Consider the following 26,387-nt stretch of genomic DNA (forward strand, 5'->3'; position numbering starts at 1 on the left):
ATTTAGTTTTCATTCTGCCATTTTTTGTATAGACTGGGAAAATAGTGATATTTTGGGTGTATATTTTGATATTATGTATTTTTTAAATTGTAACTTTCATTTAATTGGATATACTGGCCATAATAAAAAAAAATAAAAAAATTGGTAAATTTAAATTTACAATTCATATTTTTCTTAAGCAAAAAGAAGTTTATGCAAAAATTACTTTTTTTCCCCACTTTATTTTTCTTCTTCACAATTTAAAAGGAAATTCTGATTGGTTAATTTATTTCCAGAAACTTAATTCCTCTCAAGCACATAGCGACATATATGGTATATGTGTTTATTCAAATTTGTGATATACCAGAAATGGAATGAATATACCATGCATTATTACTGGAACTGCATAATCAACCCTTGCATTAAGGTCATTAAAAAAAGTTTCAATAATAAGTAAATAAATTGACACTACATGTATTTATAACTTTCTACTTACTTGGCTTTGCATTGATACAATCCACTTTGTCCTTCTAGACACTCACAAGAGAAGTCACATCCATCATCCCATTTGTCTCCCTTGTTGTAAATTTTACCCTTGTAGATACATAAATCTGAAATACAAAAATTATCTCCCTTGTCAATTTACCCTTGTAGATACATAAATCTGAAACACAAAAATTATCTCCCTTGTAAACTTTACCCTCGTAGATACATAAATCTGTAATACAAAAAATATTTCCTTTGTCAATATACCCTTTTTGATCTTTCAACTTTATGCTAGAATTTGCATAAATTCAAGATACAAAAATTACCTCCCTTTGTAAATAATTTCAGATTACTGATTTTGTAAATTTTCCTTGATCATTTATTTGCATCAAGTTTCAGGAAATACTGAATGTAAATAATGCAAACAAAATTCAAAATGCAAGCTTCTAGTTTTGTAAAACCTATAAAATAGCAAGCATAAAAATCAAATCTCAGGATTTACAATAAATTGCACTCAAAATATGATTCACAAAATTGAATGCACAAACCAGAAAACACTTTGTTGAAAATAAGCAAAAACAATAAGCATTCTGAAGTTAAAAAAAATGCCTTTTTAGTCTTAACTTACTGTTGGTATTTCCAGTGAATGAGGTGAGAGCTTGACCAGGTACAACAACTGTTCCTTGACCATTAGTGACCGATTGCTGTCCAGGTTGTACAATTAAGTATGGGTTGGTAGCTGTTGGTGCAATATTTGGTCTTGGAGTGGGTATCAGTTGAGGAATAGGGTTGTAGTTACCAAAGGTTGGACTGTTACAATGAAGTGAAGGGCAACATTGACCTGGTACCTGGGTGAAGGAACAGTAGGATGGTATAGCTGGATAGGATGGACATCTGAAAAATAAGAAATATTATATAATTTTTGTATTTTTATCATAAATTCTAATATTACCCCTCTAATAGCTAAGGTGAGGCTTAAACCTGGTGACTTCTCAAGGTGAGAAGAGTGAGAAGACAGTGATTGTCGTTAGCTAGTTGTGTCTGACATTTTTCTTGCTTACTATATTGTAATAGATAAGTTTTCTTGTTTGAATGGTTGCATAGTTTGTCATGCCTGTGCTTTTTATAATTTACTTCACATTACAATTTTTGCTAATGTTGAAGGCAACATGTTTATGACATATAGTTGCTTACATACACATCAGCTGATACCCTCTGGGACTATCAGTCCTTCAGCATTGACTCAGTGGTAGTAATAAAATAAACAAAACCAGTTTTTCTTATCCATATTTTTTTCCTGCAAAAGCTTATTTCCATCAAACCATCTGTACTTATTTTGATGTACACTTATACATTCCCGTACTCACTTTCATGTAGACTTGTACATTCCTGTACTCACTTTCATGTAGACTTGTACATTCCTGTACTTACTTTGATGTACACTTGTACATTCCTGTACTTCCATCTTCACAGGTACAGACGTATTTACATCCATCATCCCAAGACTCTCCTTGGTTGTACAATTTACCATGGTACAAACACACACCTGTAAATAACAAAAAATATGATGTAGATGAAACCAAATTAATCAAAATTGAGAATGGAAATGGGGAATATGTCAAAGAGACAACCAGATTTAAGAGCTGAAAACAGCTGAAGGCCAACACAATCAGACAAAAGAGCAGAAAGCAGCTGGAGGCCACCAAAATCAGACCAAAGAGCAAAAAACAGCTGAAAGCCACCAATGGGTGTTCAACATATGGAGAAAATCTTACTCTGCCTACTTCACTTACCTGTTTACTAAATCTTTAAAAAAAACAAGAATATCTGTCCGTAGGATACCATGCTAGACTTGCACTTTATATTTCCATGCTCAGTAAATCATGAAATCTGGGTTAAATTCCTAATTTTGCATATATTTAAATCATCCACTTCATAACGAACATGTGATATTACTTTCAATTTCAACTTCAATTTGATGTGAAAAAAAATCTTAAATCATGTTTTAAAACAACCAAACAACTGAAGTTTGTGATTTTCATTAATAAAATACTGTAAAGATCATAGTAATTTTAGCCAGGTGCACATTGAGTGTTCCCATACCCACTTCAGGGAGGTTAGGAGGGGTCTTGATCCCGAAATCTCGAGCTTAAAAACATGAAATCCTGAAATCTCAGGCTTAAAAAATACAAAATCCTGAGGTCCTGAAATTCGAAAAAAGAATTTCTGGATCCCGAAAGGGTCAATCCCTAAATCCCGAGCTTAAAAACACCCGATCCAGGAGTCCTGATAAAGGTCCTATCCCCCTCCACCTTGGTATCTGATTAGAAGATAACCTACTTCTTCCTCCTGTCATGCCTGGTGTCTGTCCTGGTGGTAGACCAGATCCTGTGACGACAGAATGGGTACCTAGGGGTACAACATTAATCATGCTTGGTGACAGAGTTGGTGAAGGTGTGGGTTTTCCATCAGGGATCAGTGGTGTCAATTGTTGACCGTTAGCCATACATGTGACTGTCATACAACACTGGTCATTAGGATCTTTTTTCAGTGTACAGAAGCTTGGGATACTGGAGTAGGCTTTACATCTGGAAAAAATAACAAGATTAGTTTCATTTCTTTTCTATAGTGCTTTTAGATATCTTGCAGACTTATATTTGAAATATACACACACGTAAACTAAAGGTATATAAAACCAATTAGAAAATTAGTACTTTGTTCAGCTGCATGAAGGATCAATTAAACTGTCTTGTCATAAGAGTGAAATCACTGACAAAATGCATATGAGATACAAACTCCTGCATTTTACCAAATAGGTTTGATTTTTAATTTTCTATTTTTATAGGCTTGTATGAAAAATTTTGAAAAACCACAAAATCCAATATCAACCACAAAAAAACAATTTTCGTCAGTTCCGCGAAATTGAAAGCCGTAAAAATAAATGATTCTAAAGTATATAAAAAAGAAGATGTGGTATGATTGCCAATGAGACAACTATCCACAAAAGACTAAAATGACACAGACATTAACAACTACAGGTCACCGTACGGCCTTCAACAATGAGCAAAGCCCATACCACATAGTCAGCTATAAAAGGCCCTATTAATACAATGTAAAACAATTCAAGCGAGAAAACTTATGTCCTTATTTATGTAAAAAAATTAAGGAAAACAATATTATCGTTCACCTGGCTGTACATCTTAAGACATTTCCTACAGGATCTTGACATATACAATTCAAGTCACATCCATCCTGCCATCTCTGACCTCTAGCATACAACTGGTTCTTGTATAGACAATAACCTGTTGAAATATATCAAATCATTACTACAATATAAAAACAAAGGATATGGGGTACTTTTGGTATGGAGAAAAAAATATATAACAGTCAAACAGTCTGCACCAAAAACTTTTTCAACTTCTAGTCCGAAGACCAATATTCTGACATTTTTCTTATCAGTCCAAACAAAGTTTTGCAAAAACTCACTAGTCTGAAAGAAATTTTTCTAGTCTGGGGCATCAGACTAGTGGCTAATCATGCAGACTGGTCAAATGTTTAATCCTAACAAAATATGAATAATCAGACTGGTACCTGCTTTTCCTGTTATTGTGTTAACACTTGGTGTAGGTGGATTATTGGTACCGACTGGTCCAGTATTCTGTCCTGGTGAGACGACAATCTGTTTGTGTGTTGTCTGAGGCTGTGGTGTCTGTGGCTGTGGTGTGTTTGGTTTAAATGTGGGTGTGTTTGGTTGAATTGTTGGTATGATGGTAGGATTAGGTACTGGTGTGTAGAAGGTAGAGTCACATCTGGCCATCTGGCAACACTGGTCTTTAGGATCCTGTACAAATTTACACTGTGGTGGCAAGAATGGATAGGATGGACATCTGAAATTTAGAAATAACAATGTACCATGTGCTTGTCAGAAAAAAATTGGGTTTAAATCAAGTTTAAAAAAAAATCTATTTCCGTTTTTTGTTTTAAATATGAAAATTGTGTGCATGTTTTTACTTATGGTATAAGCAAATAATTTAGTTGTTATTAAATTATTGTATCAATCTTGATTCTTCTTAAGACATAATGTAAATTAACTCCAAACATAAAACATATACTAATTAGGTTCACTGGTCATGCATAATCTTTAATAATGGCCCAAATCTCTAAGCTGTTGAGTGTCCTTATTGATACTATATATTCAGAAATGTTTGAGTGCATTTATTTTTACAATTGTTTAATAACGTATAAATATGCGAGATCTTGATTTCAAAAATACCACATACAAATAATGCCATCATAATTTTTATTTTTTGTGCCACCAATCTAATCACAATATTTGCCATAACAAAAACATTACAACATCTGAATTTACAGAAGCTGAATGCAAATTGATGACTCTCTGCACTTAATCCTACATACCACAATATCAATTTAACCAGTGTACTAACCTATCAGTACATCTATACTGTCTCCTTGCTGCATCAAAACATTCACATTGGTATGAACAACCATCATCCCAAGTTGCACCTTGTTGGTAGGCAACTCCCTTGTATATACACATATCTAGAATTCAAAGAAATATATATGAAAGGTGTATTAAGAATTGGGAATTAGTATGTACCACTTTTTTATGTAAGTAAAAGTGTAATTCATATTGTAAAACAGGGGTATTTTCATAATTTCAAAGCATAAAGCTTTCCAGCTAGTGAAAACTTTACATGTCAAACAATAATTGATAATATTACTTAAATTATAAATTTGTACCAAAAATCTGTAATTAGGTTATAAAATACAGAAAAAACAAAATGTTTTCCCAATGTACATGATTGGTAAATAAGACAAATTTCATTACCATTGATACTCGAGTTAAAGTCAATCCAACTATAAGTAGGATACCATCTGCTTAAAAAACTTAGGATTCAGTCTTGACCTTTGTATAAGTTGGTCAAAATTTGAGAATTTTTTGTTTGCTCATCATAATTTATAATGCTCTTAATATCAAATATGTATTCAATTCTTGTTCGTTCACTGTTTGATTTAGCCATGTGTTTGTGCTCATTTCTCAACGATTGTGTAACTAATCAATTCACTCTTATAAAACCTACTATTGCCACTTCCTGTGAAGCTGTTTCCTGAGTTAGGCATCAGTGGATTCTGTCCTCCAGTTCCGCCTTGACCGACAAAGGATCCTGGTTGGATTGGTGTTGGATAGACATATTGTGGACCAGTTCCAGATGGACCTGTGTTGTATTGAGGATTGAGGGTATAACCTTTAGGTGTGGTACCTCCAACAACTGTTCCGGGGGTGTTGGGGAATAAGTTGATGTTACAGTTGGGGACCAAACAACACTGGTCATTTGGATCTGTGCTTAGTTTACATCCAGCTGGTACTTGGCTATAGACTTTACATCTAAAATCATCAATAAATTGAATATACCGTGGATTCCTTTATATTTGCAAATACCAATGTTTGAATTTCCATAGATATTTTTTTTATTATAATGGTTTTGCAACACTCTGCATACAAACCTATCAATAACAATAATAGAATCTGATATCTCTCTTTAATCTTTTCATTCAGACTTAAACAATATTGCATTTGGACTGATCAAAACAATATCTAGATTTTTACCTTGTAATATGCATAATGTTAAATATATACTGTATGTAATAGATTATAAGATGTATATAATAAAATTCTCAGTAAATTCTGCCAATGATTTGACTATATTTTAATTTTTGGGAAGGAATAATGAAATTACCCATAGTCCTTTAGAATCTGAAACAGCCAATAAAATGATGCTGATTTTCATGATTAACATAATTACCTTTGATGACAAGAGTATCTGTTATTCATGGCATCATCACACTGACACGAGTAGTCACATAATTAATAATTAACAAACATAATTACCTTTGATGACAAGAGTATCGGTTATTCATGGCATCATCACACTGACACGAGTAATCACAACCATCATTCCATGTTTGTCCCTGGGAGTAGAACACACCTTTGTACACACATTTACCGGGGGTGGGGGACGGCATTGGTGTTGGAACAACTGTGTTCTGTCCTGGTCGTGGAGTGGGAGCATTATTTGGTCTTGGTGTTGGGATACCGTTGGGGAATGGTGTTGGATTTACGAAATCACAATATGGTTTCTGACAACATGGTTCTTGTGGATCTTGAATGAGGACACATCTGCTATCCAAGTTAGGGAACTTAGAACACCTATAATACATAATATTATAGCTGTAATCAAATTATGTTGACAATCTATTATGTTTGGTAGGAAACAACAACAAAAAATTAAAGCTATAATAAAATTATGTTGAAATCAATTATGTTCAATAGGTAGCAAAAACAACAAAATAATTTCAGAGGGTTACTCAGTTATTTATTTTCTTATATTTTTTGAAGTCCTCATTATATAAAATCATAAACAAAAATTTGTTATAAAATAATGAAAACATGCAAATGGAATACATTGAAATAAATGTCAGTACAATTGTTTTAAGCTAATGTTTAGCCCAACTTTTTTTAAAATGTTTTACAAAATTGAAACATGAGGCTTGCGTACAACATATCTTTATATTAGCCAAATTCTAATTACTGTTGATTCATTTATTTTCAAGGATTGCTGAAAACTTTCATATTCATGGGTATTTGATTTTGTGGTTTTGAAAATATATTATTTGTTAAACATTTGATTTCATGGTTCACCTGTACCAAACGAAAAATTGGTATCCAACGAATAATAATAAATCCACAGTATGTTACAAATGAGAAACAGTGACCTACTTTTCAACACATCTGTATTGACCAGTCATATCATCCAAACATTCACATTCATATGTACATCCATCATCCCATTGGGCTCCTTTCTGGTAAACAACTCCTCTGTAGGAACATCCTGTTATAAAGATGATGGATTAATTATTTGTAGATTAAAACACACAAAAATTTTTTTACAGAAAAGGTGTAAGTCAGAAAATGAAGTTTTCAACATCTTTCAAAGAATTTCTCATTTCATTTTTAATATTACTTATAAAATATTTCATGAGACTCAGTTTTGAATAAAATACTGTGGATTCAAATATTTTAAAAGGTACATTGTTTCCTGGATTGAGAAAATGTTGTATTTATATGCATTTTTGATTTAGTGTTTCCACAGTAGAACACGCTCTCAAATAAATAATTTGATTTTTAGTATACCTGTTTTGGGTTGAGGAGCTAAGGTGGTCCTTCCATCAAGTTGAGGAGGTCTAAGAGTGATACCTGGAGTTGGTGTTATGACTGGAGCTAGACCTGTAAGGACACCAGGTTGAGGGGTCAGTGGGGTTGGTATAAATCCTGGTGTTGGTGTAGGTCCACCGGTTGGTACGACTGGACATTCTGGAACCTTACAACATGTTGGATCTGTAGGATCAGCTACCAATACACAGCTTGATGGAATAGCAGTGTATCTTGCACATCTGAAATATTCAATTATTTGTGCTATTTTCACATTTTCTGAAAGGCGTGTGAAAATATTTCGCATCGCACTAGTGAAATATCTGTTATCAGCAAATGATTAGACCAAATTAAATTATGATGTCGAAATATTCGGATTTCTTCTAAATTTCCTAACAGCAAAATTTTGATTATTTAAAAAGCTCGGCAAGCCTTGCACTTTAAATATTAAAATTAAACTGTCTTGAGAGGGGAAATATCGTATATTTCTACTACTGTGTAGAGTGTGATACAATATTATTTACTTGAGACAGTTAAATTTTCAAATTTCAACCTAGACCTTTGTCAAGGGTTTTAAATATTTTATATTTACTGTTGTCAGCATTCAATATTGTATTGCAGAATATTTGGTGGTGAAATCTGATTTTTAAACGATATGCCGACAATTCAATCCTCCCTTTCCAATGATCAGCAAAATGATGTGTTCTTTCTATGAGACATCATGAGGCATGAAACCCTTTTTTCATAACGTCATCATATGGCTTTCTACAATGAGCAAAGTCCATACTCTCAGCAACATTTTTATAGAATATGTAATAAACTCTACCTTTCTTGACATCTGTAATATCCTGTGTTAGAGTTCTCACATCTACATTTAGCATTACATCCATCATACCATACTTGGTTCTCTTGGTACATGTTTCCTTTGTACACACATACATCTACAAAAGTTATTGATACATGTATAGGTATCATTCATGGGGATCTATAGAAATTTTTATCTTAAAACATGGGTTTTTTTTAGGGGAGGAATGAAGAATACTTTTTTTTTGTCTATTTTATAATAATGGATATAAAATAAAGATGTCCATAGGAAAAATGTATGCATCTCCTCTACGAAGTGTTCAACTAACATAAGTTAAAGGTCTGAAACCGACACAGCTATATAATGCCTAGAAAACCTACATTTGTATTTTATTTTGTGTGAAAATAAATTCCAGTTCAATACAATTATAAGGTACACAGAACAGCAGCAAATGAAAAAAATCACATCACCTATACAAAATTTCAAATGTAATGTAGCAAATGTAAAGTTTACCTCCACTCCAATAATTCCAATGTGAAATGTGAATGATTTTCAAGAGTGATGAAGCATTAAGCACAAATATTTTTTTTTCACATTCTTTTTATTAAAAAAACAAAATTAGTGCAACCAATCTAATTTTTTCCATCTGAAAATAAAACTTACTCTTTGGTTTAGGTGCTATTGTTGGTACATTGTTAGGGTTTGGTACAAGTGTAACTCCTGGTGTGGGTTGCATGTTTGGATTAGGTGTGGGTTGTGGGTTCTGGCAGTATGGAAGCTGACAACACTGATCTTTTGGATCACTGATCATAGTACAGTATGGTGGAAGCTTGGGTACCTTGAAACATCTGAAAAGAAAATAGTTAAGCTATGTATACAACATCAAGACATCACAGCTCCAACAAGTCGAGTCAAAAGGGGTTTTAAAGTTAGATTACAGAAAAGGTCTTCATAAATATCTACAACATTAACTCTATGAGATAGTTTGGGATGTAAAGACCCATGGAAGAACACTTCATTAACAAAAGACATTAGTTTCACATGTGAAATTAATCCTGAATTTCTACTCCTCTGGCATCCTTAAACAATAGACGTCTTAAAGATATTGTTAATGACATTCCATCTATAACATCTAAAATGATTGTGAAAGGAAAAATGTCTACCATCTAGTTGAGAAGAAAAATACAGAAACTGAAGAAGGCCAATGGCAATGGCCAAATGTCTAGAAAATTGGTTTATTACTATAATAATTATGATTTAGCTTATTTTAGTCAAAGATAAAATAATTAAAAACAAAAACAATAAATCATAATCATATTCATGCATCCAAAGTTCGACCTGAATAAATCTCTTAGATAATGTATCCTAAGACTAAGTTAAGGTGGTACCTAACATTACAGGGAGATAAGTTAAATGTTTAAATAAGGTTGTGTTTTGAGGGAATATTAAGCTTCTCAATGATCAAAATAAGTGTTTGTCAAAATGCTATATAACCAGTGCAATTTTTCTGACAAAACGGTTGGTTCAAAATTTAATTTTTTTTTTATATACTTGTTGAAGTGTCAAAGTAAATACTTCGGCAAAATGTTATGAAAATTAAACGAGCCAAAATAATTTTAGTGAAAGTGTTGGGTACCACCTTAAGACTAAGTTAAAGATTATACACTGACCTCTCTGTACATTGATAATGTCCTGTTGAAGCATCGAGACACACACAGCGGTAGGAGCAGCCATCGTCCCATTGTTGACCCTGGGTATAGATCTTACCATTATACAAACATACGTCTGAAATAACAGAATAATAATCTTTTCATACAAAATATATTTACATTAGAATTTATATAATTAAAGCTAGGTCCTCAATGGTAAACTTCCAATACTGGAATTATCAAAGTTTTAGTCAGTGTCAATATGGAATAATATCTCCCTTTTTCGTACTGTGAAAATTTAACACATGAAAATGTCTCAGCTTCAAAACAAGCCATCATAATTATCCAACTTTTAAGATATATGCAGAAGAATAGAACAAAAGACAACCATCATTTCTTACCTAAAACGAATTGTGCTTATTGACCCAAATTTAAATCCCAATTACTTACTAGTTCTACCAGTAATTCCTGAGTTTGGTTGATTTGGTTTAACAATATTAGATCCATCAATGGTACCCTTTGGTCCAGTGACAACAACTGAGGTATTGGTGGTTGGTACACATCTAGGTACTTGACAACAGGGGTCACTTGGGTCAGTGATGTATGTACATCCTGGTTGAAGTTGTGGGTATGTTGAACATCTAAAAAAAGTTAAAGTACAGGAGTCTTTAGTCATATCTTAATATTTTGTCATTGAATGTTTCTGATAAATTTATTCACATTTTTTCTCAATTTTTTCCTAAATTGTTTGACATAAAGATGTTAAAATCAGGAACTTTTCCTTTTTTTGTCATTATTACAGAAGGGACTATCTCTATTAAACTAATGCATCACGCACAGTGTCAAATGATCAACTCAACAGAACAAAACTTTAAAAAAAGTATTTGACAGAAATGAAAATAAAATGTATTTTTTTCAAACTTTGAATTCTTGCCTTACTTGACCATACAGGACTACATAATACCCAAGAATCATCCCCCTTGACAATAAAGAATCTTGATCCTACCTGTCATTACATGTGACTTGTTTAGCAGCAGCATCTTCACATCTGCAGACCTTACTACAGCCATCCTGCCAACTCTGTCCCTGTCTGTAGGGTATACCGTTGTAAATACAGAACTCTGAAATCATAGGTATACATTAATAACTCTGTCCCTGCCTGTAGGGTATACCGTTGTAAATACAGAACTCTGAAATCATAGGTATACATTAATAACTCTGTCCCTGCCTGTAGGGTATACCGTTGTAAATACAGAACTCTGAAATCATAGGTATACATTAATAACTCTGTCCCTGCCTGTAGGGTATACCGTTGTAAATAAAGAACTCTGAAATCATAGGTATACATTAATATTATTTGTGTGTTGATACACAATCTGAATAAATAACATGAGAGACAATTAATTGTCAAGTTTTTGTTTCCATTGCTTTTTGATTTAATGATGACAAGGGAGACAATCTTTTCATGAGTAATGGCAGAATATCTTTTACAGAATCCATTTCATATTTAATTATCTATGATATTGTATCATTTAATAACTTATGGCCAAAAAATTCTGAAATTAAAAATTCAAACATTATAAAACAAAATGTGAGTAGCTTCATTAGCTTATTTGCAGACATTAACAATGCCTTTAATCAATCTGTTTTTATTTAACTGGACAAGCAGCTACATGTTTAATGAGAGAAAAGAAAGAGCTTGGACCTTGTTCTCAGCAGGCTTTAGAATATTTTATTTTTAGAGAAAACAATCAATGGCATCCTTTTACACCTGGGGAGTTTACACCAATGAGCTTATTCATATGTCATTTTTGGGCCTTTCATAGATTGCATTGCAGTTGTGGCTTTGCTCATTGTTGAATGCACTACCATGCCCTATAGTTTCTAAATTCTGCATCATTTGCTCTCTGGTGGAGAGTTGCCTTATTAAGCAATCATATCAGCGTTTCTTATTAAACAAATTATTTATGCACTAAGTCAAATTCTGATATTTAACTTACCAAGTTTTGGAGCCAATGTTGGTAGTGGATTAGGAGTAGCATTAGGTCCTGGTGATGGTGTCAGAGGGTTTGGTGTTGGGTTGGAACAATCTGGTTTCTTACAACATGGATTTGAAGCATCATAAACCATTCTACAGTTGGCTGGTAGTGGTGGGTATCTTGCACATCTGAAAATATTAAATCAAAGTATTGAATAAACAGGCATATCTTTTGTTTCATTGCTCTATACATGTTTTCTAACCAATTATCTGTATCAAATTGCAATGAAATTTTGGAGAAAACTGTACTGCATTTAAGCTTGGTATTGAAAAATGTAGATTTTACTGTTACAAATAGAGTTTATCTAGCAACTGTGTAGCAAAGTGAGACAGTAAATAAACTTCTCATGTAAAACATTTGATGAACAGTATTATTGAGATGGAAGACAGATGTAAGGATTACATATTAACTCTTTTTTCATGCTGATCGCACTGCTACAAGTCAATCCATTATTTTGTTTATGAACAAAGAAAGATAACTCCAATTCAAAATCTTGCTTTCACAATCAACAGATACTAGATAAATGCACAATGCACAATTTAAGTAATTTTCTTAAAAACTTATGTTTGAGAAATCTGAGTTTATGTTTATTGAGAGAGTTTGTTGAAATGATCTTGGAGAAGATGTATAGAATGTGTGCTCATGTGCTATGTTTTGCATTTGTCAAAAGTAGTGAAAAAGTCTTGATAACTTTCAAGCCACCAACATAAGGGTTTTGATTTGCATGAATGCAATCTTACCCTTAAAAATAGTTGGAGTTTTAATAAATTACCCTGTTCCATCACCCAACATAAACACAAACGTAATCAAAATTAATAAGACATCTTTATAAGTGTACTTACATATCAGTACATGTGTATTTTCCAGTCATGCCATTTTCACATACACAGTTATATTTACAACCGTCTCTCCATTTCTGTCCCTGGGTATATTGTTGGCCATTGTATACACACACTTCTGTAAACAAATAAAAACAAACCACACATTTAGCTCCTAATGAAACTAAATCATTCATGTACTATATTTTTTATGGATTACTCAATAAATCAAAACTGTGAATTTTAACACACACTAAAACGATTTTTTTAATTTAAATTTGATGGGTTTTTTTAAATGACAAATTTAAAAAAAAACATGTATACATTATATTTTCACTAGGCCCCAAAAAGTAAAATCAACAAATAAACCATCTTGACATTAAAGTTGATAATTTTTTTTTTTTATCTATTTTTTGTTTGTTTGTAATATGCAATTATAAACAAAGTTCAAAGTTGTTAGTTACATTTAATAATGTAATAAACATTTTTTGACTACAAACTTACTTGGCTGTGGCATTGGAGTTGGATTTGGGTTTGGTGTCAAATTTGGATTTGGTACAAGTGTTGGAATCTGTGATGGAATCATGCCTGGTGCATAGGTGCCACCTGGGTATGGTGTGGGGTTAAGGTTTGGCTGTGGCACTGGTGTGTTCATTCCTCCTGGTGTTGGTTGCAAGTTTGGCATTGGTGTAGGGTTGAGTCCGGTGACTTGTCCAAATACTCCTGGTGGAATGGTGGAATTGTTTGGACTGGCACATTGTGGGATCTTGCAGCAGACAGGGTCTGATGGATCAGCTACCATTATACATGTTGGTGAGATGTTTGTGTAGGTTGGACATCTAAACAAAGAATTAAATAAAACCAATTAAGCAAGTTATTCTTGTTAGAAAAAATGTTAACCTGTGAAATTTTAACCAATTTTTGCACAAACTTTCTTTTTTCTTTCTTAATTTTTTTATGATGTAGACCTTCAGAACAATTGCTATCTACAAGGATTTTAGAAGACTTTGATTCTATGTCCTACTATTTTTAGGAAAAACTAAATGAATACCAGTAATAAACCATTTTTTTTTATGAATTTTTTTTTAATAAAAAGGTTTGAAAAATAAACATTATAAAATTATGTAAATAAACAATTCAAACTGACCTTTGTTTACATGAGTAATGACCAGTTTTACCGTCGTCACAAACACAAATTCTGTCACATCCATCATCCCATTTCTGTCCTTGAGTGTAAGCTTTTCCGCTCATAATACAAACATCTAAAAGACAAAAAATACAACTGATCCCTAGGTTCCTGTTAAATGACACCTTAAAAGCAAAGATAAAATAAGTATTCATTTCATTCCCAAACGACTTGACTTTTGATAAAATGTCCCCAAAAAGGACCAAATGGGACAATTCATAAAAATTCTGTGATCAATATATTCAAACCTAAAATATTTTTAACAGTCCTGGATAAGATGAAAAAAACTTTTATTAATTTACTGTCAGGACTTCATAGCAATGTTATATATATTATTCAAGGCTCTTTTTTTATCATTAGTAAAAACTATTATTTTGTATACGAATACAAAGCATGTAGCGTTATTAGCTTTGAAAACAAATACATCTTTTAATCATTTCTCAACAGATAACAACATCTGGCAGCAGACATACAACTCACCCTTAACGACAGGTTGTGGAGCTTGAGTTGGTGGAGTCATAATTGGTGACAAAGTGGTTCCCAAGCCTGGTACTAAAGTGGGCTGTCCTGGTTTTGGTGATGGGCTGAATGGTGGATTTGGTGTTGGTGCTAAGATACTGCATGATGGAACTTTACAACACTGATCGTTCTGATCCTGTACCAAAACACAGTATGATGGGATCTGTGGGTATCTTGGGCATCTGAAATAAGACAATGGAAAACAATATATTTATGACTAATTCTGACAGATTTAATTCATGTGTGTTGACATGCTGCTTTTGTTGACTTTGATACTAAAATCTGATGGATTATAAATATTGGTGTTTAATGCCACTTTCACTACTCTTGGTTACATTGTGGCATCCAGTTTTTACTGATGGAGGTATTTTTGTGTACCTGAAGAGAGCCTTCAATACCAAATTCTAAAGACTTTCAACTTAGTTTTTTACACACATAAAAGACAAAAATCCATAAACTAGCAAAATAATCTCAACTAAGGTCATACATCCAATATCATATGACTAAACTATTTGATAGATTTACTAGCTAATTTAATAGATAATGGCAATATGAACATTTTTGCCCTGCTCAGTTTACTATATCTAAGGGCTATTCCATTAAAATGTATGTGGGAGTTAAAGAAGGGACTTTTAAATATCCCTAAAACCAAGAACATTTTTTTTGGAAAATTTTGCATAATGTTAATAGACACATTCTGAAAAAAGGCCCATGCCTTCCTACCCTCCCACATACATTTTAATGGAATAGTCCTAACATGGTTCAGTTGTTTAGAAGAAGATCTTACCTTTCGTCACATTTGTATTGACCACTCATGCCATCAGTACATACACAGTGGTATCTACAACCATCGTCCCATTTCTGGCCTGTGGTATATTGTTTACCCATGTATTCACATGTTCCTGTAAAATATCATTAGGTCTAGTGAAACAATTCAAAATAACAATTTTAGGTTTAACAAAATATGAGTGTTCAGTTGTAAATTAACGACAGACTGATTATCTGCAGAAAATATTTCTAGAAGTTTGATTTAGAGTATAAGTTTTTAATTTTTTACAGAATGATTCAGAGTAAAAGTTTAAAATATTACAGAAAATTACAAAATTCAGTCATGAACTGTGTCTACCTTTCATATTCTGCAAATCTAGATTTCTTTGTTATGTCTTTATTATTGCAAAAATTGATTATTAAAAAAAAATAATTGATAGCATTATTTTGATGCACCATTTTCTAATATTGCAATATTTAGACTTTTATTTGTGTTGATTATCCAACTATTGCAATAAAACATGCATAGAATAATTGCTTAATTTTAAGTAATCATAAATTGGATAAATGGATCCCAGATAACCAAAACTTGTCAAAATCTGGTCCTGCAAGGTAAAACTTTTGAGCACAATTGAAGTACTTAGACTCAGAAATCAACCAATCAAAATACTGGATTTGGTATTCCGGCACAAATCTTGTACCCTGGGTATTGAGTTTCATGACAGAGACCCCTGGTTTTTGTAAAAACATAACCACTAACCAGAGATCAGCAATCTTACCTCGGAGACTTGGTACTTGTGGTTTTCCAATGACAGACCCTGTAACACCCAGAGGTTGTGGGTAGGGTGTGACAGTAGGTGTGAAGTTAGGTCCAACGGTGGGGTTAAGTCCTGGTTGTATTGTGGGTTGTCCTGGTTGTGCTGTGGGTATTCCTGGTTGTCCTGGTCCTGGAGTAAGATATGGTTTAGGTGTGGGAGTAGAGAGACATCTGGGTACTTGACAACATGGATCTGCTGGGTCTGTTACATAAGTGCATCCTGGTTGTAACTGGTAACTTGGGCATCTGAAATGTATTTATCAAAGTTGTACAAAGTCGAACATGTAAAGTGTTGTTTGTTTATAGTTAACACGTGTTTGGTTAATTATAGTAAGGTCGGTTTGATTGGGATACTGAGTTCATGCACGAGTGAACTCAGATGGTTTTAAGTCATTCGAGCCATTGCAGTCAAAGTGTACAGTAGCATTTTGCAAAATAAATAATATTATTAATCATATTATTTATTTTCAGATTCGTGGACCTCAAGTATGGGGAAACCAGTACAAGCTGCTTAATAGCTGTATATATATACATATGATATATGAACTTTCAACAATATTATACTCATATTTATAATAAAATGTGCGCTTGTCTCTGCAAGTGGCATCTCCCATGTAAGAGTTTGTGGTTATTTGATAAATATTTTATGTTCGTTTGAGTTAACGAATTAGAATTTAAATATTGAAATAATATTTTAATATTAGCTTGAAGAAACAAAATCAATTAAAAAACAATCTATTGCTTATATCCACTTCATTTGATATTTTGTGGATGGTTGTCTCATAGGCAAACATACCATGTCTCATTATTTTTATAAAACAAAGATGAATTAAAAATCATAAGTTAAAAGAGTTAGGAAGCCCATGCAGTTTACAGTAGCCTATTTATCTTTAAAAATAAATCTCAAATTTTGACTGACTGTGTGAGACCCTCAGTAAGGTCTTTTAACAACCCTGTCGAAATAAATGAAACATTGCCCACATGATTATAAATGAAACATTTAAGGCCTGGATATAGGATTTTTTAAAGGGGTGAAAATTCAAGAAAAGTTTTTGATAAATTATCAAAGGAGGGAATTATAGTCATGTAATATACAAACATATCCTGCATTCCTTATAGCTATACAAAATTCTACAATATTTGATCCAAACTTTGGTAAAAATGATGTTATTCAATAATCCCTTTAGCTTTGAGGTGTCAAAATTTTAAAAAATGGCAGACAAACATTGATACAGTCTTTTTTCAATATTCTAACAACAAAAATGGTTTCACATTACATTTGTACAAACACAGACAGTTATATAAATCCATACCTATCCATACAATTGTAAATATTTCTGGCAGCATCATCACATCTACAATTCTTGTCACAACCAACTTGCCAGCTCTGTCCTTGTTTATATGCTACACCTTGGTATACACAGAATGCTGCAAAACAAACATTAATAATTGACTTGTTCTGCAAAACACTTTTATTTTTTGGTGCAGTTCTTATATATATATAAAGTGTCAAATCAGACACGATACCAAATTTTATGAAATGATTTCATGTTCGGGACAAACACTAGGTGCTGTTGTATTGTATTACCAAAACTTAATTTGTACAGTTTCAAGATTACAGAATTTTTCTGTAGTCAGTTCATACTGATGGCAGATTTTTTTTTATCAAAATATCAATTTATTATTATTTTTCTATTACTTGAAATTACACATAATAGGTATATTAATTTTATCTTACCTAGAATAGGTGGTGCTTGTGTTGTCTGGGTACCAGGCTGTCCTGGTGTAGGCACCAATGTGGGTTGTCCTGGTTTAGGAGCTAATGTGACTGGTTTGACTGGTCCCGGTGTTGGTATGATGACTGGTTTATCGTAGTTACAAACTGGTCTCTGACAACAGAAATCTTTAGGATCGGTCTCTAGGGTGCAGTATGGAGGAATAGCTGGATAAGATGGGCATCTAAAAGAATAGGAAACCCACACATTTTAATCTCTTAAAACTCACAATTCTTTTCAATGATTTTAGTACCCAGTATAAGTACACGAACGTCTAACGAAATAGTAAATAACACAAGCATCAATCTCTATTGCAAATTTTACAAGTTTTTTCAATGATTTTATTACTCACCATTGCAAAAATGGCGACTGGATAGATATTGCAAAAATAAAAATTCATAATTATGATATTGGTACATGTTTCTTCGTTTGTATGCAGCTTTATAATTTATGTTTCTGTTCATTAATGAAGGTCAGTTGGAGGCCTAAAGTTGCTTACATCTAAGTCATTTTGTCACTGGTGGATAATTGTCTCTTTTTGGTCCATATCTAAACAAACTCAATAATTTGTCAGAAAAACAAATTGCTTCAAAATTTCCAAAACTTTTTAACCATTCCACTGAGAATCTGGATTTTTGTTTGACTGGGTTGCTCTTTTAATTACATATACTGCACATTTCATTTTTACTTGCATATGATAACCTTCAATATTTTTTTTCTTTGAAAGAGCTTTGTTATTGTCAATTTTCTGCATATTTGATAAAGTTAGACTATACACAAAATATTTCTATTGGATTACAATTATTTTGTCATTGAACAGTATAATTGATTATAATAATACTGTGGATTCTTTATTATTGGATTGATACCAATTTATTTTGTGAATTTCATATGTACAGGTGAATCAAGAATTTGAGTGTTCAATGAATGGCACAGTAACTATAATGTTGTATGTAGACTTTGACAATACAACAACAAATTTTCATCAATTACAAAAGAGATTCCCACGAAAAAAAGAGAATCCACAGTAGACATTAGTGACTTAATTTGTTTACCTTTCAGTACATTCATAATGTCCTGTCATACCATCAGTACATTCACAGTTGTAGTCACATCCATCCTGCCATCTCTGACCTTGTCCATAAGCTTTACCCTTGTATACACATACCACTAAAATATAATCATTTTACTTATAACACATACCACTAAAATATTATCATTTTAATTATTTATTATCATAATGACTTTTAAACAATTACAATTTTAATCAGTTTAGATATTTATTATGAAGACTAGACAATTTCAATTTTTGATTTATCTGAAATCAAAATAATTCATTTTCAAAGATCGTAATAATAAATTCCACAAAAATTTCTGAATTAACAGAATTAACCTCAATACAAAAAAAATGCTTAAACTCTAATTAAAAATGAACTGAAGTGATCATGAGCAAGACCATTACTACACACTTTAATAACTACTTGTGTAAACTATAACCTACTTTTAGGAGCTGGTGTGGGTTGTCTGGATGGGGTTGGCTGGCCTGGAATAGGTGATGGGGTAATCATAGGTGTTGGTGTAGGGCTTGGTGCAAAGCCTGTTACTGAACCTAATGGCTGTCCTGTCACAAGCTGTGGTGCTTGAGTCATTCCTGGACGTGGTGTGGCTTGTGGTACGGGGGTTGGGTAACCGTTGACTCCTGGGATACATTGAGGAAGTTGACAACATTGCGGGTCTTTTGGATCTGGTACCATGGTACAGGTAGGAGGAACATTCTTGTATGATCGACATCTGATAAAAAAAATATATATACCTTTTATCAAAATTTTCTTTTTTTAAAAAATTGAAGAAAAAAAAATGCTAGGAAGTAAAATAAGCAATAACATATAAATAAAACTGATTAAACTTTTCAGGAATACAATTTTTTCAGCAATTTTGAGTCTTATCCAAATTCTCAAAACTTTTTTCTACTTTGCATATACTTATTTGCATACAGATGTTTTGTAATCCCTTTCCCAAGAACTTCTAGGTTTCTATAAAACATTATTTTTTTTTTTACCACTATTGAAACCCAATTGATAAGCTGACATTGAGTAAATCTCAGATAAAGTTACCAGAAGATTTTTTTTCATTTCAACAACTCTGAATTCAACAGCAAATAGTTTTTTCTTTTTTTTTCAGAATAGAAAAATTGATTTTTTAGAAAAATGATGCACAGATGACTGAATTTTGCTGTAAATCATTTGTACCTGTCACTACATCTATAGAATCCAGTTGTACCATCTTCACAGACACAAACCTTGTCACAGCCATCATACCAAGTCTGACCTTGAGTATACTGACGACCTTTCATTACACAGACATCTACAAAAAACACAGATTGTAAAATATTATTCCCTTTAATACATGCACTAGAACAGGTTTAGCAAATCCTTTTAAATGAAAAACAAATACATTGTACATTAAATTAAAAAACTTTTGAACACATTCATAACTACAGGTAGAGAAGGAGGGATGATATCCTACAAACATGTTTATCACTTTGCCTATAGGTGACACTTTTTTTTTTGGTTTGCTAAGTACAAGGTAACTGATTGTTGCTTGATTTAAGATCTACTTACAAATATTTGATTTGTATTCACGACGAACCCGAATATTCGTGCCTGCACATCCAAGGGACTCTACATTTCAAGCTATGGCATTACATTTATAAGTAAATGAATATGAGATATGAGATTTTTGAGGCCCTTTATAGCTTGCTGTGCTGTGTAAGCCAAGGCTCCCTGTTTAAGACCGTACTTTGAACTATTGTATTTGGTTTACTTTTATAAATTGTGACTTGGATGGAGAGTTGTGTCATTGGAACTCATACCACATCTTCTTATATCTATGAAAGAATGAAAACAATTAAAACACAAATTATTTAATGAGGACTTACTTTTAGGTTGTGGTGCTAAAGTTGGTACTCCAGTGTATGGGTTTGGTACAAGAGTAGTCCTAAGATTTGGTGCAATAGTTGGGCCACCAGTATTTCCTGGATTTGGAACAAGTGTATTCATTGGATTAGGTGTCATGTTTGGTGCAGGTGTTGGTGCACAGGTGGCAATCTTACAGCAGGCATCATTTGGATCAACAGATAGTCTGCAGCCAGCAGGTAGATTGACATAGGTCTGACAACTGAAAAATAAAATAGTCATGTGACAAATTGTGTTCAGGGGAGATAACTATATTAGCAAAAATTTCAAAATTTCAAAAAAAAGGAATAAGTTTTTACAATTATCTTGTTATCATAGTTAACATTATTATTTCGACTTTTGGATGTACAAGTTAATGTATATTATGAAGACAAAACAGCATAATTAAGTTCTCACAAAACTAGTTCCACATTCTAAATGTTAATCAGTCAGTCCAAAGTTAGAAATCTCAAATTTGGTTGTCACTAAATAACACATTGAAAAGATTTTTCAACTGTACTTCAGATGTAGCAAGAAAATTTGAAAAATTAAAAAAAAAACCATTTGTATGTGTCTTTATCATTGTTTATATATAAATTTTTTAAATATTCTATAAATTTTATAACAGCTAACAATATATATTACATACCGTTTTGTACATTTATATCTTCCATTGATGGCATCAAAACATTCACAATGAAGATCGCATCCGTCATCGAATTTCTGTCCTTGAGTGTAAGTCACTCCCTTGTACATACAGACTGGAATTGGTGGACTGTTTGTAGCAGGGGTTGGCATTCCTGGGCGTGGTGTAGGTGTCACACCCACACCAATAATAACAGCTGGTACGGTAGGTATCATTGGTGGTACCTGTGTTGGGTTAGGATTTGGTGTCATTCCTGGGCCAAGAGAAGGTGTTTGTCCTGGTTGTGGTGTCTGAGGACTACAACTTGGTACACGACAGCAGCTGTCTGATGGATCAGTAACTAAAACACATCCTTGAGGTACACTTGGGTATTTTGCACATCTGAATTAAAAAACAGTTCATTTTTAATTTTTAATTTAGCTCACCTGAGAAATACATTGAAATGCAAACTTTTCATTCAAACATTGCTTCTGAAACAAGCATTGCTTAGTAGCCATAAATTTTAAAGTGGTTTGTCTTTTCAAACTTTCATCAGAGAAATTTTCAATAACAATTTCTTGGTTCCAATCCATGCAGATTGTGTTTGTGCTAAGAAAGGCAATGTGTTGTTGTTAAAATATTTACTGATTCGATTGTTAAGGGGTGGTGTGGTCAGTTGTACTGCTAAATATATAAGATCAATTCTATTATCTTTTTTATGAATGAATTAACCAGTTCACTGTTATACTTGTTGATATTTTACCTGTCTGAACATCTGTAGAACCCTGTCTTTCCATTTTCACATACACATTTAAGATCACATCCATCGTCCCATGTCTGTCCTTGTTTGAAAGGTACGCCATTGTACATACAGGTATCTACAAATACGAAAGGAAAAGAAACTACATTATTGATTTATTGTTGGTTGATTAACATCCAGTGGCAAATATTTCATGCATGTTCAGAACAAACTATGATACTTAAAATTTTCACATGAATCCATCAGAAATTAATATGTTTACAAAAATATTTTGGAATTATATAAAAAGAATTGTTAACATAGAAATACATTGCAAAACTACATCCAGATGTCTTAAATGCTAATTCATGCCTCTTTCATGCTGCTAGTGTTAATTCTTAAGGTGAACTTATCCTTTCAGCAAAGACTTTAAATCAGACTACGCTAAAAGAGGGGTGAAAGATACCAGAGGAACAGTCAAAACTCATAAATCAAAAACAAACTGACAACATCATGGCCAAAAATGAATAAGACAAACAAACAAATATTAGTACTCAAGAAACAACATAGAAAACTCAAGACTGAGCAACACTAACCCCACAAAATCTTGAGGTGATCTCATGTGCTCCAGAAGGTTAGGCAGATCCTGCTCCACATGTGGCACCTATCATGTTGCTCATGTTATTAAAAATCAAGTAAATAGTTTACAACCCAAATTAAGAGCAACTTGAAAATACTCTAATCATCTGATAGTATTTAATAACCTTAATATGTAAAACCCATAAATGGGGCATAAAAAAAATCATGACACACAATATCTTACCAGGCATTTTTGGAGTAGGTGCTGGAGTTGGTGCACGTGTCTGTCCGGGAGCAAGTGGTGCCAAGGTCGTAACCATACCTGGAGCTAGAGTCAGTGTGCCAGTGATCTGTCCATTGGTTCCTGTGAAGTCGCAATACGGTTTCTTACAACATGGCTTAAGATAGTCAGCTACCAATCGACATTGTGCTGGTAAGTTGGTGTATTTTGGACATCTACAAAGGAAGTGTACAATGTTGTCTTTTTAAGATGGAAAGAATTACAGAAAGTATAAGTGACAAGGTAGTTCAAGATAATGATATATTTATATACAAAAAGAAACAAGAATATGTGTTCATTTGACACTGTGCCCAAACAATCAACAAATCACAAAATCTGAGTTAAAACATTTTAGTAGCATTTTTTTTCAAATTTCACAAATTTAACCTATGTATTTGTTTCAAGTTGATGTGACCATAACTACATGGTGAATGGCCATAAACCTGAAGTTTATCCTGATAAGGGTTGGACCAACCTATGCATTGATTAACCATTAGACAGTCACATACTGGAAAAGAATAAACCCTTTACTATCTTACATGAAAAAAATATTACATAAAACAAGCCCTGGGATAAAATGTGGACTACAATGTGATACAAATTTAGAAAAAAAAAGTTTATATCAAAATCCTTAAATTTCAAAAAAGTAAGATATTTTTTTTAGGTACATATATCTTCATCATCTTTGAGGAGGATTGTGCAACTGGTTGAACATAGACTTGGCTGAAGCAAGGATACTGTGGATTCATTATTATTCGTTGGATACCAATTTTCATGGATTTCGTCGGTACAGTTGAACCACAAAATTAAATGTTCAACAAACAACATATTTTCTATAGGTTTGTATGCAGACTTTGCCAAAACCACAATGAATATGCAATTTTTCCTCTATCCAGGAAAATTGGTATCCTCGAAAATAAATGAATCCACAGTATTTGAAATGAAGAAAAAATATGTTTGCTTTACACTCACCACAGCAAACAGTCCATCCTTAGACATGAAAGTTTATATGTATGAAAATGGGGAAAAAAGTTTACCTCCTACTAAATACTTACTTCTCTGAACATCTATAGAAACCCATTTTAGCATTTGTACATTCACAATCATAATCACAGCCATCTTGCCACTTCTGTCCCTGTGTATAACTTCTTCCCTTGTAGATACAGATTTCTAAAATAAGAAAAAAAAACACATGATAAAGATGACCTTTTATGCAGGTTACAGACAGGCTTTCTTTGTTGGATATTTCTTTTTTATAAATTCACCAATTTAATGTTTCTCGTGACAATTTCAAGGAAGATTTTCTTTGGTGTCATATTAAACCTGTCTTTTCCCTTAAAAAGGACATAAGCACAATTTTACTATATCTTTAAACTTTAAATATGTCATTAGAAACAGAATACTTAATGTTACATAAAGTGTCATAAAAGGTAAGATGAAACTAGAACTGTTAATATTGCCTGATTTCATATATTTGGAGCTCTTTTCTGGATTCACCTGCATTTGGGAACCCTCGAGTCCAAAAATTTGCAAGTCAAGAATGTATAAGAACTTTAGTACAAGAGAGACTATATATACCTGAGATTCTGACAGTAAAATATGTGATGGGATGCAAAAACATATACAGTGGATTTATTTATTTTCATGGATACCAATTTTTGTGGATTGGGCAAAGCTACTTTCAGGGGTATTAGTGAATTTTTTCAATGTCTGCATATAAAATTTTGTAATTGGTGAACATTTGTATGAGTGATTACTCTGCACCCTAAACAATTGGTATCCAACAAACAATAATGAATCCACACTTCTACTCACAGGCACTTTTTTCTATCCATGGGAAAACCCACTATAAAGTTATCAACATAAATATACATTGATAGTGGGTCTTCCCATGGATAGAAACAAGTGCCTGTGTACTACTGTTAATCTGAATATAAATTTATCCTAACCTCTTGGAGCTGGTGTTGGTCCTGGTGTTGGGTTGGGTTGTCCTGGTATTGGTACCTGTGTCGTTCCTGGGGTTGGTGCCTTGGTGACAGATCCACCGGTAAGGATTCCCGGTTGTGCTGTGGGGATTGGAACGTATCCAGTCTGGTTGTTATACTGGGGAGGAATGTTGCATTGTGGTACTTTACAACAGAGTGGATCTCTATCGTCAGCCACTAGGGTGCATTCCTTGGGTATATTGGTGTACTCTGCACATCTAAATAAATGAAGAAAAATTAAAGCAATTTGTTAGATGTCAAACGAGGTGTAGCTCAAAAAATATTATGTGCTTGATTTTCAAATATGATTGACATTTTACACATAACATCTTAATTTCAAATCAGTTTATTATTATAAAACCATTGAATAATTGTGATTATAAATTCAGAATCTGACTCATTGTACAAAAATATACTGTAAATTCAGAAATTAATGCGAGGTTTTTATTATTGCGAAAAATGTGAATGAGTTGTAAACGCAATAATTTAAACTCGCATTTTGAAATATGTTATATGAATTTAACAGGACTTTTCTCAAAATCGTAAAAATTAAAATCGCATTTAAGTCTTAAATAACAAAATCGCAATTATAAATGCACGCAATAATTTCTGAATTTACAGTAGTACTAACCTTCTGCTACATCTGTAGATTCCTTGCATGGCATTTTCACATGTACATTGGTAATCACAGTTATCATACCAGTTCTGTCCTTGTGTATAACTCTTTCCTTTGTACACACATACAGCTACAAAGGTAATTGGAAAATCCAGTTTTTTATTAACAAAAAATGATGAAACTTAGTAAATCACATGACATAGCAGGGTCTCCCAACACTTTCTGACCGAGAAATGTCAGACAGAAATTTTTAGATTTGCTGAGTTATTATCGCAATAATTTAAACTTGCCTTTTAATTTCTTTTTATATCACAATTAAACAGAGGATTTTTCTCAATATCGCCCAAATTAAAATCATATATTAGTCTTGAATGACGAAATTGCAATAATAAATGAATGCAATAAATTCTGAATTTACAGTAGTTAAAAATATAGTAAAAAGGTCAAATTTCTTTTTCAGTCAATCAAACCCTTAAACAGTTTGGCACAGACTTCTTATAGTAAGCTTTTTGATAACAAAGTTTATAAATTACAATA

The 26,387-nt window shown here is 32.7% G+C and overlaps 1 protein-coding gene across 1 annotated transcript in view; it reads right to left on the reverse strand.

Moving 5' to 3' along the window:
* LOC134722673 (uncharacterized) overlaps positions 1-26,387 on the reverse strand; it is a 70,567-nt gene that overhangs the window by 14,495 nt on the left and 29,685 nt on the right. The window contains exons 30-64 of the mRNA XM_063586292.1: positions 25,866-25,980; positions 25,199-25,452; positions 24,305-24,419; positions 23,214-23,425; positions 22,415-22,529; positions 21,676-22,053; positions 21,011-21,249; positions 20,322-20,436; positions 19,574-19,863; positions 19,128-19,242; positions 18,036-18,256; positions 17,611-17,725; positions 16,260-16,543; positions 15,500-15,614; positions 14,674-14,894; positions 14,155-14,269; positions 13,512-13,846; positions 13,032-13,146; positions 12,151-12,317; positions 11,157-11,271; positions 10,601-10,791; positions 10,172-10,286; positions 9,165-9,349; positions 8,523-8,637; positions 7,679-7,938; positions 7,265-7,376; positions 6,377-6,694; positions 5,568-5,872; positions 4,911-5,025; positions 4,057-4,352; positions 3,653-3,767; positions 2,806-3,053; positions 1,897-2,011; positions 1,094-1,359; positions 476-590 (exon numbers count right to left, since the gene is read on the reverse strand). Coding sequence (XP_063442362.1) covers positions 476-590; positions 1,094-1,359; positions 1,897-2,011; positions 2,806-3,053; positions 3,653-3,767; positions 4,057-4,352; positions 4,911-5,025; positions 5,568-5,872; positions 6,377-6,694; positions 7,265-7,376; positions 7,679-7,938; positions 8,523-8,637; positions 9,165-9,349; positions 10,172-10,286; positions 10,601-10,791; positions 11,157-11,271; positions 12,151-12,317; positions 13,032-13,146; positions 13,512-13,846; positions 14,155-14,269; positions 14,674-14,894; positions 15,500-15,614; positions 16,260-16,543; positions 17,611-17,725; positions 18,036-18,256; positions 19,128-19,242; positions 19,574-19,863; positions 20,322-20,436; positions 21,011-21,249; positions 21,676-22,053; positions 22,415-22,529; positions 23,214-23,425; positions 24,305-24,419; positions 25,199-25,452; positions 25,866-25,980 — 6,622 coding nt within the window. The remainder of the gene's footprint in view (positions 1-475; positions 591-1,093; positions 1,360-1,896; positions 2,012-2,805; positions 3,054-3,652; positions 3,768-4,056; positions 4,353-4,910; positions 5,026-5,567; positions 5,873-6,376; positions 6,695-7,264; positions 7,377-7,678; positions 7,939-8,522; positions 8,638-9,164; positions 9,350-10,171; positions 10,287-10,600; positions 10,792-11,156; positions 11,272-12,150; positions 12,318-13,031; positions 13,147-13,511; positions 13,847-14,154; positions 14,270-14,673; positions 14,895-15,499; positions 15,615-16,259; positions 16,544-17,610; positions 17,726-18,035; positions 18,257-19,127; positions 19,243-19,573; positions 19,864-20,321; positions 20,437-21,010; positions 21,250-21,675; positions 22,054-22,414; positions 22,530-23,213; positions 23,426-24,304; positions 24,420-25,198; positions 25,453-25,865; positions 25,981-26,387) is intronic.

The sequence above is a fragment of the Mytilus trossulus genome, chromosome 6 (genome assembly GCF_036588685.1).
Source record: "Mytilus trossulus isolate FHL-02 chromosome 6, PNRI_Mtr1.1.1.hap1, whole genome shotgun sequence".
Classification (NCBI taxonomy): domain Eukaryota; kingdom Metazoa; phylum Mollusca; class Bivalvia; order Mytilida; family Mytilidae; genus Mytilus; species Mytilus trossulus.